Below are 14,607 nucleotides of genomic sequence, written 5' to 3'. Positions count from 1 at the left end.
AACAGATCACCTGAATAATTACCTCACAAAGCACTGTGTATTCATTGATGTGATGGTTACTAGGAGTGGCACAGCTGTCTTCACCTCATCTCAGGGCAACCTGCCGGGGTTAAAGTTCATCTGAGGAGCTAAAGTGATAAATTGAGGGTGGCCAGTATCTCACTCTTTTCGCTAACATTTTCCCTTAGTTATTTTTAAATGTGTTTCGGCACTTGCAGGTCTCTGAAATGGAGTTATTTGAAGCCAAAAGGCACAATAAATATAGGACTGTCACGCTCTTGGCCACGCAAGCCACAGATTTATTTTAAATTCATGCAAATTAATTACTTTGTAAATTAAAATGCATTTAGAGACAACTGAGGTCAATTTTATGGTCCTGCTCATAAACACGTACTGAGACCCTAATTATGCAACAAACAACAGTGTGTGCTCATAATTACAATCTTTCTTCTGGTCCTAGTGTGTGTGCACGTGTATGCAGGAATATGTAAAAATATGAGAAATAAAGTGAGTTTGTTTACTAAAACAGCTCAATGAACCTCAAGACGTTTGCCCTGCTGTGGACTAGGTCACTACTAAGGGCGATTTAAATGTCATGTTTAATGACTAGATGCGATCACACTGAGCAGAGAGATCACTCAGGGCATTTAGAGGACAACGCACACTACCTGCAATGTTTCCTAACTAGAATTTGCTGGAGCGGCTACATTTAATAATCATCATATCTGGAGTCTGAAGAAAGCCCTTCAGGTATGATGTCATAATCATGGCTGGTTGAATGCGGAGTTGGACGCCCATTAGCGTAAAACCCTGAGAGTCCGTCATCTAAACATAACAAAGGAAGCCAATTTAAATTGTGTGATTCAGAAAGCTTTTTTTTTTTACTGATGACGGTTTAATCCAAATAGAATGGCATGCGGAAGCATACCCATTTACAGTTGCGGAATGTGACTTTCTGCATTATGGTATCTTTCCCATTTTTTTCCCTCTCATCATTTTAAGCCAATCGCGTGAGCCATTATTGTGTCACATGACTGAACACTCTGGAGCTGCAGGACAATGATATGAAAATACGGACAGACAGATGTGCAACGAGAGTGTACACTAACACAAAGCAACTATTCTGAGCCATGACATCATTTTTAAAAATGAGGTCAGCAACTCACCGGTCTCCACATCCTGTGCATAGAAGTGCAGTCCGTCTGTGATTTCGGTGACATAGACGGCACGGTATTTTGCCACACGTTCCTTCTCCTCTGTGAGCTGAGCCACCTCTTCTTTTGGTTTCTCTTCATAATTGGCCCAGAGCTGTCGATAAACACATTTTCCAGTTTAAAACAGGATCTATAATTACCAATACACCACAGCCACACTGCAACCCATTTTACTTTATTAACTAAATGGGGTTAATTTTGACTTCATGTTCATTTAAACCTATTAACACCTCAGACCGAACAAGATCAGAGCGGTTTAATCCACTGGCATCAGTTTAAACACGGTTTGTTGATAATCCCTTTGCATTCACATGATTGGTTGGTAACCCATTTACCCACCCGTGAGAAGGTCACAATGACCTCTGCACTTCATGGGAGACGGGACGGAATTGGCTAGATCTGAGCAAAACCACAAGAGACAGAGGGCAGAGAATCATGAAGCAAGAGCGAGCTCACTAAGACTTGTGGTTGCAAATCACAAATTCGAGTGCGGATTTCAGCAACGTGCCAAAAAGAAGGACGAGAAGTTCCACTTCATCAATACTTTATGAAATGTCAAGAAAAGCGTCCCCGCGTGCAGTCGAAGCAGTTTGTTTTGCTTACTAAGTGCATGAATTACAGACACAAATTAACCAATTGCCCCTTATTTCATTTTGGAGGCTTTATTAGCAAATGATGTTCATCAGCTATTAAAGTTTTCCCCGTTATTCCATTATTTTATTTTTTTCACACAAAGAGCAGGAGGCAGTTAATTACAAACCAGACTTTTATATGCGCTTCCTCACGGTGCTGGTTTTAACTAATTATGTCCACCAGGACTGCAAGGCCGACATTTACAGGCCAATCTCAGCACTAGACTGTGAATTACCATATATGTATGTAATACAGCTGGTGACATGCAGTAAGCCTTGAAAACCCAGCCACCAAATGATAAACTACAGGGTTAAACTACCCAATTACATCTGATTACTTCCCTCCGAGAAGTGACGAGAACGACGGAACATGGAGGTAAATGATTCCTTGGGGAAAACTGCAGGGTTAATGAAGATTTAAACATGTCATGCTCTGCAAACCACTCCACAGCAAGGGTGCTAGTCTAACCCCACTACCCACAATTCCCTGGCACAGTAACACAAAGTTATAATCAAACCTGGAGGAACAATTGCAGTCACCCAGATTTGAGTGTCAACATTTGTTATAGTGCCGACTGTCAATGCCACTTCTGGCACCGCAGCGGTCACGTGATCTCTGACACGCATCGTAGAGGCAAGGGCACTTGAGACACGCGTGAACGGGCGGACATATGCAGAAACCCACTTTCATGTATCCTCCGCTGCAAAAGCACAAAAGCAGCCACAAACACACACAATGACTCAAAGAGACACACTGCACCCTGGGCAAATGACCTTCTGTGAGCAACCAACCATTCTTGTTTGTTCCACATGAGTGCAGGTATACGACTGCTGCTGGGCGGGGTCATGAAGAGAAAGGATTTGTGATGTATTCTGTCATTGAGCTGCCTGTGGCCTAAATCCATAGCAATAAGCCACAAAAAACAAGTGCGACAGAGACGAAACTAGTGAAACCACAGCTTTGTTGCACGCTAGCCACAATCATCAAATGACAAAACACAATTAGCAGACCTCCAAAGAAGCAGAAACATGAGCGTCTAACGTGGGGTAATGAGAGACTCTGATTGGATGAGCTTGTTAGAAACCATGGTAAAATTCTGATAAACACACAGCGCCCATAGAGGACACAGATGTCACAGTTATACTCATTCAAGTCACTGTAAATGTCAACAGTAACCAAGAGTTCACAGTACCTTCTGTGTTAATGTTAATGTTATCAATTGTAAAATTTAAATAATTTCATATGAATTCAAATTAAGCTCTCTTTTCAAATGGCTGACACTACTGGGGGTTTTTGTAAAAAAAAAAAAAAAAAAAAAAAAATGCAGATAAAAATCCTTTACAATGTCAAAATTTATCCAAACCCACATAGAAATATCATCAAATAATAAGGACATTTTTTGCAGAAATAATGGGGAAAGAAAAGCTTATCTGAGTTAAAAACAGTAATCGAATAAGGGCAAATGGGGGACAGGAATATGATTCTATATATTAATGTTTTTAAAATAATATTAAATCATGATAGTTTATTACTAATAATAAAAGTAATTGTTTATTAAACAGATTTTTATTTATAAAATAAACCACTTAATTTTAAAGAGTGAAGATTTAAGGCCATGACCTTTGCTGAAGTCACTATAATGATGCATGCTATTGAGTGGTTTAATGCTTTATTAGTAGTATCAGTCATTGGATTCAGTTCAAGATTATTTTGTATAGCGCTTTTCACAATACAAATCGTTCCAAAGCAGCTTTACAGAAAATTAAGATTCTACAATACATTTAGTAGCAGTTTGTCAGTGGTGACTGTGAATTGAATTGAATAGTATCAGCCACTGTAAGCAGCAGTTTTAGTCAACACTATATTAGTGTGTCTGTTGTACTGAGCACTCAAGAAGAGGTCAGATTTCTCTTCAGGGACTAAAGATACAGCAGAGTTACATTCATAAAAACTGCCTCTCACACACCGTGTTCAGGGAAGGGGGCCATTCCAAACGCTGATGAAACGTGACAGCGTGTCAATTCCATTAGAGTGTGTTCCACCCAGTGAGAGCGAATCCCCATCAACACCCAGAGTGCACACACAAACACACAGGGCCCAAGGGAAAGAATCAGACGTATAGTCCCAGTTCATACCCGAACATACGGAATTTTACCTGCCAAATGAATCTACATCCAAGAGAGTGATATGCATCAAACACTATAGTGAGATAGGAAGGAGAACTACAATACCCATAAGTCACTGCACCCGTGGCAGGTAACCAGACGTCTTATTTCAACAAACATAAAATGAAGTAAAACTTGGCCTTTTTTTAAATTTTTTTTATAAAGGCTTTTATTGTCACACAGTCATCTAATAATGCTTATTAATCAAATTATACTTGGTAAATCAATTTAGCGTCCATTATATTAATAATGAAGGCACCTTTGGAATTAAAGCTCATTAATTCAAGAGAAGCCTCATTTTGATACTTCTGTGTTAGACATAATGGCACGGCACACTCACACAACACACCATACACATACATCTTTCACAAAGCCCACTTAAACTCAGGAACTGGTGAATAAATTGGACAGTTGGAATAAGAAAATAATTTGTCAGCAGTGTGTACCTGAAAATATCAGATTGAAGAGATTCACTGGCCATTAGCAGTGTATAAAGACTTTTAACTTTTATTTTCTCTCCATTCCAGGACAAATACAGTACAGGAATAACCAGATGGTTAATTAAACTCTGAGAATATCTGCATGCAATTGTGCTTCAGTTCTTCAAAGTGAAATGATTCACATTTCTTAAGAGGACATAGTTCAGTAAATCTGTCTAGCTGTCTGGAGACTTTTTCCCACTGTAATACTTGGATAAAAGTGACTGAAGTCAACATTAAACATCTGAAACAGTTTATTAGAGAAAATTCTAACTGAATGGTAATTTGATGAAAATGGTATAATTTATTAGTCTCAACGGGTTGGAAACACACAGATGGTGACTGGGATGTGGAGGCTGAAGGTCAAGTTCATCCTCAAAAGCAAGTGAACAAAACAATAGAATACAGGCACCACAAGAAAATCTGAATGGTAATCGGAGAGGAGGGATACATCATCAGGGTGTTTAAGCGGAGTCAATTAAGTTCTACGACCCATGATGCCAGTCTGCTCGATTCGTCTGTGCATATTGATGAAGCTATTAGGAGTATGGAATGACTAACAAGACAGATATGCCTTTATGTCGAATGCTTTTTTTTTTACACTAGAATAAACACTTACATTTGCAGATGGATATGCAGTCTTTATACATTATCAAACCAATGATTCAACCACTGCAGAAATGCAATGCAAATGCAACAACCCTTATAAAGATACAAGTAGGTGACCACAAGAGAATGATCCAAACAGAAAAGGTTTTGTCAAAGCTGTTTCACATTTTTCAGGATGAAATTGGGAAGACTGAGAAGAGGTTAAATTTATATTTAGGTGTGGAGGAACTCTAGAATCTGGGGGTCATTTTTAAGCCTAGCTAACGTATGACATTTATCTCCAATCCCCTTCCATCTACACTTAAATATAATAACCCAAATTAAAGGCCGTTTACAGATTTCTACATATGCTATTAAAACTAAAATATATTTAAAGATTTTAATAAAAAATCAGCATTTAATAAATAAATTGATATTTACATAAAAAAAACTATATATATATATATATATATATATATATATATATATATTTTTTTTTTTTTTTTTTTTTTTTCTCTAAAAAAATCTATGTGCCATGATGAGATAATGGCATATTGAGAGACAGTCAACCACATCCTGAAGTGTCTATTTTTATTAGCATAATATGAGATTAATGAATTAACCATTAAATAAGTGCAAGTATTCAGTGCACCTTCCAGAATAAAATGATTGCACTGGATAAATATGTGCCCGTTTCCTGTGTCGCTCCTTTAATGTGCAATGCCCCATTTATCAACACCAGAGTGCACAGCTTTTAAGCACTGCCTTAAAACAATGTGTATTTTATATAAATACAAAAACTGAATCGATACTGCTTAACAATATACATAAAAGCAGGCAGAATGCAATCCTATTCTGTTCGCAACTCAAGTATGAAGCCAATTAGTATGCAAGGCAAAGTGCACCCTTAGAGGACTGGGGGAAGGGGAGGGAGAGAGAGGGAGAGAGAGAGAGAGAGAGAGAGGGGGGGAGAGAGAGAGACAGAGAGAGGAGAGCAAGAGAGAGCAAGAGAGAGAGGGGGAAAGAAAATCAATATGAAAAGATCCATGAATGACAACAGCACCGAGCCTTACTCTTTTGAACTCCTCCTGACTGACATTTAACAGCTACAACCTCTGACCCCAGCACACACTCAAATCTAAGCAGGACATAGGATCCAGCTGCAGTTAATGACAGAAATGTTTTGCTACTGTGCATGCTAATAAGACCTATAAGGGCGAAGTCAAGCACTAATGAAGTTGTGCACCAATGTACTGTAGGGTGGGAGGTATTTAACATTTACACTGCAAATGCATCGATTTCAATGAACACGTCATATGACAAGACATTCATTGACCAATAGGAAATTTTAAAATGACATGTCCAATATCGCATTCTGAAATCTAATCAGCTTTCTAGTGAGCTTTTCTAGTCTGAGGGAGGTATTATAGGGATAAAGTCCCAGAGCTTCATATGCTTGAAGACGTTAGCATGCCATTCACACTTTTGAATCCATGTCCATATGTAGCTGTGTAAACATGTCTGAATTCTTCTAAGTACCTGAGCAATTACAACAAAATCTTGATGCATTAAAAAGAGAACTAACTACCAGTGACAGCTTACACATATTTTCCAGTTAAAATCCACTGGTGGTGGATGAGGAGATACCCCCTTACAATGTAAAGAGCTTTAAGTGCTTAGAAAAGCACTATATAAATGTAAGCAATTATTATTATTAAACAGGTGTCTACTTAAAAGAGAGAGAGAGAGAGAGAGAGAGAGAGAGAGAGAGAGAGAGAGAGAGAGAGAGGTTCCTTGCTAATATGACTGTAAAGCACCATTACACTAGACACAAGGAAAAACAACACTCTGGGATTTCACTGTCAGACTTTTTCAGGTTCAAATTTGACCCAAACACACAGGTCCATATGGTGACACAGGGCAGACCAACCGTCCATCACACGTCCCAAAGTCCACATCAATCAACTCCGGGCAGCTGACAAACACATCAACTAAGTGACCTACACTGTCAGCATCCACTTAACCTGCAAACACTCAGCTGGTGCTATAAACTCACTTAGCATAATCACACACACGGCCGTACTCTCATCTGTAAACACACAGAAAAATGTAAGCTGGATAAATCCAGCGTTTTCTGACCCAACCAACTTGGGATGGGGTGACATCGGGTGAAACACAGAGGGGAGGGGTATGAGGAGCAGAGGTGGAAGTAGAGTCTTGGATGTGGTTACTTAGCGGATTGATTTATGCATTAAAAGTGCCCAGGTGGCATGGCACTTTGGGAATCAACAGCTGCAAGATGTCAGCATGCAAGGAGCTTCTCTTCAGCCTCATATCACCGACAGCAGCTGTTCGCATGCAGTGGCGGTTGCGCAGCTTATACCGCGGCTTACACGGCTAATGTCACCGCCCTCCTGTCAGCCGTTACAAACTCCCACCAGCCTGAAATTCCTGCACGGTAAAGGTAAGAACTCACCAGAAACTCTAGCCCTGGTTCCAGGCGTTGGTGTCAGAATGCTTAAATGTGCTAAGCGGTTTAACACCATTTCTGTGGGAAGTAAATGAAGCCCGTTTGCGCAAAAAAAACCTAGCATGGTTCTGAGGGGGTCTGGCACACATGTCACCGCTCCCCACCCGCACAGATGATGCCCTCAGGGAAACACGGCAGCATATGGGGCCTTACACAACACTCAGACTTCCTGCTCCAACACAGCTATCAGAGGAAGACTGCAAAAAGATGATTATGTTGTTAAAGGAAACATGACGCACGCAAAAAGCATAGTCATCAGAATAATCTGGTTAATTAAACACCAAACAGGCGACTTAAAGTGCAAAGGCTTTTGGAAGGGTTTCAGCACACTGAATTGCACCTGTAAATTCATCCTCCTTCAAAACCTGGATGTAACTTTAGTAGAAACAAGAACTTTTGTTCATATTTTGATGCATATTTGAGTATAAAAGATTAATGAAAAGACGAAAATAAAGGATGGGGCTTAGTTCTACTCATCAGTTGTTTAGACTGAAGGCAAGTTTGCAGTCAATAGCTTAGAAAGAGGTGGGTTTAAGCAGACTGAATGATTGGAGCATACGTACGAGAAAAGTATATAGTTTTCCTGGAAGACTGAGTTCACAAAGTCAAAATAAATGAAATAAATGAAACAAGCAAGGATGAATTGTTCACAATATAATCAAAAACTTTCATTAGAAAAGAGATAAGATGACTTACCATTTCATGCCGACTTTAAAGCAATAGCAAGTTTATTAAAGCAGCAATACAGCTGTTGAACAACTGACTGACTTTTCTGCCTGTACTTGGACAAACCAGTTTTTTTCCAACGCAAGGAAAATGATTTCAAAGAATGGAATGCACCGGAGGAGTTCTAATATTCCATCCTGAACAAACCTCCTGATGTTCGTACAAAGCTGAGGAAAAAATAAAAAATAAAAGCCCTCTAAATCAGTATTCATTTGCCGTAAAGACTAGAAGCAGAGCTATTTAAAGCGGCTTATTTCCAGCTATTCTACCTACCTGCTGTCTGCCCACACTTCACCGCATGAAACAACCACATTCATTTTAATCAGCCTCAGTCATGACAGAGGGCTTCCAGGAAGGACGTGAAATTCAAGAGAAGTCTACTTCACACAAATCCATTTATCAAATAAAACTGATAATTGCATAATCCGTCACTTTCTGCACACACAAACGGGTGCAAATTAAAAGCAAAATAATCACGTTTATTTAATGTCTTGATGCCAGGTTGTCATGGCTACTGTTTATCTTTTGAAAAGCAGCCTCTTCATTTTCTCCGATCGAATATTCCACCTCTCGCAGCTTTGCTCATCGACTCGCTTGCATCTGACAAACATGGGCCTTTAGCTGTCTTTACACATGGAGATGCTGAGGAGCCAGTTAGTAAAAAGAAAGTAAAATTGGACTGACATTGACAGCCAGAGCGGATGGGGACACTTACATCCTGAAGGAGGCCTGGTAGCCCACTAAAACCATCCCACACACATACACACATTCAACCAACATGGCTGGCTGCAAGCCCATGGCACAAATGAGTGAGAGAGAGAGAGAGGGGGGGTGGGGGTGGGGGGGGGGGGGGTACTGAGAAAAGGGAGTTGCATGCTGGGAGAGAGAAAGAGAAGCGCATGAAAGTAAGACAGAAAGAGGAAGTGAAGCCCGAGTATGTGTTTACATAACAGTGTGACTCCTTCAGGACAGACAAAATGCATGTCTGTTTGAGTAAAAAGAAAGTAATCACTCTAGAACTCTGCATTCAAAAGGAAAAGTGGATGTTAAAGAAAGGGTTCAACCAAAATTGAAAATTGTCATACCAAACCTGTGATATTTTGGTGATATTTTGAAGAATGTGCTGGGCACTCTTTTCCAAGCGATCACAATGAAAGAGGACTTGAGCTTTCAGGCTTCAAAAATGACAAGAAGCACCTTAAAAGTATCCCAGAAGTGGCATATTTTGTGTCCGCGTTGAGGCATTCGTTGCAACTGTACAGAAAAGAGAATTCAACCTTCAGAATTAATTTTGTGTTCCATGGAAGAAAACGTGGGTTTGAAACAACTGGAGGGTGAATGAATCATGACAGCGTTTTACATTTTGGGTGAACTGTCGCTTTAAAACATTCAAATGGTGAGCCATCACTCTGACTCTGATTTACTGAAAACAGGAAGTTGTCGAGTGAATCTGACACCCTAATTTGATTCAGATTCATTCTGATCGATTCTTGATTGAGTTTCCTGTGAGAGCATGGAGTGCAGTCCTGGCCATGTACTGCCATGTTTAATAGAATCGCAGAAGCCGACAGGCTCTGAGCCACTTCCTTTCACTCTCTGCCCCAACAAACACTGACAGCACATGAAAAAGAGCCCACTTGCTTTCCTGTTGAAGAAATGGCTCCTTCTGTCAATGAGCCTGTGGCGTTCTGTAACCACAACCCAAAATGGCTTCTTGCACAGCCAGGCATGGTCAGATTAATGTCTGGATGTTAAACCCACAGGTCCATGGGGGTCAGGAGGGGTCATCATGAGAGACTGATGGTCTCGGACAATGGAGGGGAGCTGTGTGTGATTGATGCTGAGGGGTCTTAGGGCCCGCTACAACTCTTCAGGCGATGGAGTGTCAAAGAACGAACAGAAACACACATGCATGAAAGCACCCGAGTGAACAAGTACGCAAACAAACACAAATAATACAACCGCCACACTTGCCCGCATTCAACGCCAGATATAACACTAAAGCCTTTAGGGAATCACATCAAATACATAGAAAAAAATGATAAAAAGATGGGGGAATAGACAGAGAGAGAAAATAAGAAAAAAAAAAAAAACAACACAATCTGATTAAAATATTCTTTCAGATTCAAGTTATGCTCTATGGACAGCACGTCACATGCTCTTGATTAATATTGACTTTATAGATCATAAAATTAGATAAAAATCACTACACTAATATCCCTCCATCTAACTTGTACAGTTCTGGACAATGTTTGAAAACTTGCACTGCTAGACCTTGCCTCCTTATGATAAATCTCTTGTTTTCCTCAACTGTAAGGAGTTTAGGATAAAAGCATATGTTAAATACGCAAAATATTTAGAAGCATGTTAATCATTATTTGTGTATTAGTGTATGTAGTGTAAATTATTATTTTGTTAAACAAACTGCTTGTATTTTACCAAGGTTTGTGAGACTTTTTTCATGCGTTACATTCTTTTTCAAATAAAATAAAAATAATATAAAAAAAAAAACATTAAAATATATGCCATTAATATGTTTTGTTTATCATATAATTTGGGCAAATTATCAGGGATTTCTGAAATCTGTAGGCAACAGTTTAAACAAACTGTTAAAGTCTTTTGAACTTTCAAAACTTTTTATGAGCGTTACTTTATTGCAGAGCAATGCCTGGCTTCAGAAACTCTGTAAGTGTATTACTGCAATTTCTGCTTATTTTTACAACCTGAGGAACAGGTCACAATTATTTTCTATAGTAAATCGACAGCATGTCACAGCACTTAACTTGTATTAAACCCAGAACATTTCTGTAAAAATTCACCCATTACAAACCCATTACTAAATGCAGACTGAGATGACTGCAATTGAAGCCCCTGGAGTCCACACACAAGATGCTTACAGCCATTTTGCTTGCAAACAAAGCACAGCAAATAAATCAGCAATCTGAATGAATGATCTTGTTGCAAGGAGAAACAAGAGCGTAAAAAAACGTAGGGAGAGTGAGTGTATGCATTTAGGAGGGAAATTTGCAGCAGATCTAAGAATAGCCTCTCCCTGCACTGAAGACGTCGTTTTTTTTTTTTTTTTAGAGCAGGTAATAAAGAAAATTGATGAGCTGTTAGCTGTAGCGTAAGCTGAATCCCCAACCCTAGAACTGTTGGCTTAAACCTGTCTACTGTTCTCTCTCAAGGGTTTGTGTGTGCATGACACAGAGAAAGAGCCACGGTGACCTGAGAAAGATAGAAACAGGTGGAAATAGCGAGAGAAAGACGCTGAAAGCATGGATTCTCTTATCTTGCCGTATAATGATGGGTTTAAGGCCCAGGAGGCTTCAGACACATTTCTGGACGACGGAGTTGCGAGAAACTCAATACACTTGAACCAAATAAGAAAAAATCTTCTGAAAATCTGTTTTGGTTTAGCAGGAACTGTAGACAAGCTTAAATTGATTCAGTGAAGTTATCACATACAAGACTCCTCAGTGAAAAGCAGCTGTAACGCCGCTGGAGTCTGGTAATGGACCAGACGTGAGAAGGGTTGGAATGACAATGATTCTGAAACAAAAAGGACGGCAGCAAACTCTGCCAGCAAGAAACAAATATTTAGCATTTATTAGCCAGGATTTAAGGGATGTCCCACCGCCAAAAAGCATCAAAGACACAGTAAGGAGCGTCTGCTCTCAGTAAATGTTAGTGGGCGTGCACAAGAGAAGGTCCACTCTTTATAATTACTGTCAGGCTATTAGAGAGGACACCTGAAGCGACAGCCGAGTTGAGGGTACTAAACGTTTTGGCAGTGGAGAGTTTGTACTCCTAGAAAGGAGCAAATGTCAGCAAGCTAGAGGGAAATGCCATGCCTGTGTGTATACGTCTAACTCCACTTGGAAGGAGCAGAAATGCAATCAAATTCATTGCACAGATGCAAACACACAAACACACACACGCACACACACACACACACACACACACACACACACACACACACACACACACACACACACACACACACACACAGAGTGTGTGGATCTCAGAGCAAGTGACATTTAGATCTAAACACTGCTGAATTTAAAGGACAAGTAGACGGTTTATGTATTCCTTTACTGTCATATCCCCAGGCTGCAGAGACGGAGGGACTCGGGACTATAATATTAGAAATATACTGTCACCAAGAGTGCAAATGAAAATAATCTCTATTTTTTTTTTCTCTATTTTTGGAACCTTCTGGAAAAACCATTCAATATAAATCAGAGGCAGAAATCAGGAATGGGGAACCTGGCTTACTACCTATTTTTCTCTCCATCAATCCACCCACGCACCTATCCAATCATCCACCCATCCATCTTCCCATCTATCCATCTTTCCATCCATCTACCTATCTGTCCAACCAGACACTAAATGTCAGTTTTTAAATTAAAACTGAAAACATGAATGTGTGTATAAGACTGTCTATAGCATATATCTGTATCATTGTTTAATGCAGCGCTAAACACATTTTGTCTCATACCTTGAATTTTGTATATATATATATATATATATATAGAAATATCAAAATATATTTTAGTCATTTTTTATTTTTTTGCATCCATATGTAAAACAAAAAGTATAAATCAATGACACATGCACACTAAGACCAGGAATGTTTATTAGCTAAAAAATATGGTCTATTATGATTCAACATCAGCTTTAAACCATCAGAAAAATCTGGCCCCGTCCACTGACTTCCAGTGTTTTGGATACACAGATTTGTCTGTGCAAGCAGACCTCTTCACTTCAAAGGCTTTTGACGTTGCAGAACACGACTGGAAACATTACTGCCATCATCTCAGGCAGAAAAATGGCCGTTCTTGGTCTGCAGTCTCCCTTGAGGGGCAAATGTCTTTGTGCAATTGCAGGGCAACCTTCCTTCAACCATAGACGCATAAAAATCCCTAAAACAACGACAACAATAACCCTAGTATCCTATATGCAGCGGTTGCAAACATAATTTGTTCTCTACTTTGCCTGCGTATCCAAGCATGTGTTCATCGGCACTAATACAATTCGCAATGTCATATCTATTTACAGTCTGAACAGACAAACACACATACATCACGCTTCCCCCATGAGAATGGGACTAGTGGAAGTGTTATGGCCTTCTTTCTGCATGGGTGAACCACAAGCCTGCCTAAAAGAGTGTCCGTCAAGAGCCTAGAGGGATATCCCATAAACGAGAGCTATGGGACGGCCAAGGACACACAGTTAGGGTGACATCTTGTGTTTGCACAAGCATGTATATGTGTGTGCCAGGGCACATTAGAAGTGCAGAGTGAGCTAGATGTCTTCCTGCATATATGCAGATGCCTGACAATCCATCTCGATGTGGATGGATTTTTGTGTCTGTGCAGATTGTGTATTTACACGGCTGGTCTGTCACTACATCCTGTCTGCCCATGCACTCGCCGGCTCTCCTTTAAGCTGGCATTGACGTTAAGTGTTCAAAGTTCCTCACGCATGCATGCCCGAGTCTGTGAGAGTGCAAGAGGAAGTGTGTGAGTAAATGAGTGTGCGGGTCAAGGTTTGCCTACAAAATGAGGACCAAATAAGAAAAATGGCTAAATGAAATAAAATAAAAAAATAAAAATAAAATAAAATGCTTCAATGAATATCAAAAAATGCAGAAAGGTTTATCTGGGGGCTACATTTAGGGTTACAAGAAATATCACTAGATATTTCTAGATATCTAGATATTAGATATCACTAGAATTTCAAAACAGTGTAAATGATTTCATGACTTTTTTTTTTTTTTTTTATTTCTACTGAGGCGAGTTGTGACAGACTGCTGTAATGTGTGTTTGTGTGCATGGTTATAAAGAGCCGTGGCTTGCCTTCAGGGCTGTTAAGAATAGCTTGTGCGTAAGTGAAGTGTGTGTACATAGGAGTAGATGACCCAAGCCCATTTTCTATGCAGAAATGCACATTTTACATAATCCATGAGATGTATGGAATAGACCTTCACAGCTTTTGCCGTTTGTGTGATGAGAGATGATCTTTTTCTTGCCCTGTACTGTGGTAAGCAAGCATAGAGCGCCTAATGTCAACACAAACACATGCTCCAACACAAAGCAAAACCGGTATAGGTGAACATATATCAAAACATAGATGAATTTCCCAAGAGGGACAGCTTCTCTATAGGACACAATTCTCCATAGAATTTAGCACTTTTGATCTAGTGGCAAAATTAGGGTGTAAAGTAACAACATAATATTCAGAAATTACAGATTTTAGTGTAAGCAAAA

General features: G+C 39.6%; 1 protein-coding gene across 1 annotated transcript in view; it reads right to left on the bottom strand.

Annotated features, from left to right (window-relative positions):
* snd1 (staphylococcal nuclease and tudor domain containing 1) overlaps positions 1-14,607 on the bottom strand; it is a 167,220-nt gene that overhangs the window by 29,006 nt on the left and 123,607 nt on the right. Inside the window, exon 18 of the mRNA XM_052577497.1 lies at positions 1,167-1,308. Within this exon, the coding sequence (XP_052433457.1) occupies positions 1,167-1,308 (142 nt within the window). The remainder of the gene's footprint in view (positions 1-1,166; positions 1,309-14,607) is intronic.

This window comes from Carassius gibelio, chromosome A4, assembly GCF_023724105.1.
Source record: "Carassius gibelio isolate Cgi1373 ecotype wild population from Czech Republic chromosome A4, carGib1.2-hapl.c, whole genome shotgun sequence".
Lineage (NCBI taxonomy): Eukaryota > Metazoa > Chordata > Actinopteri > Cypriniformes > Cyprinidae > Carassius > Carassius gibelio.
The sequence above is the reverse complement of the archived record's forward strand: the minus strand, read 5'-3'. Positions and strand labels throughout refer to the sequence as shown.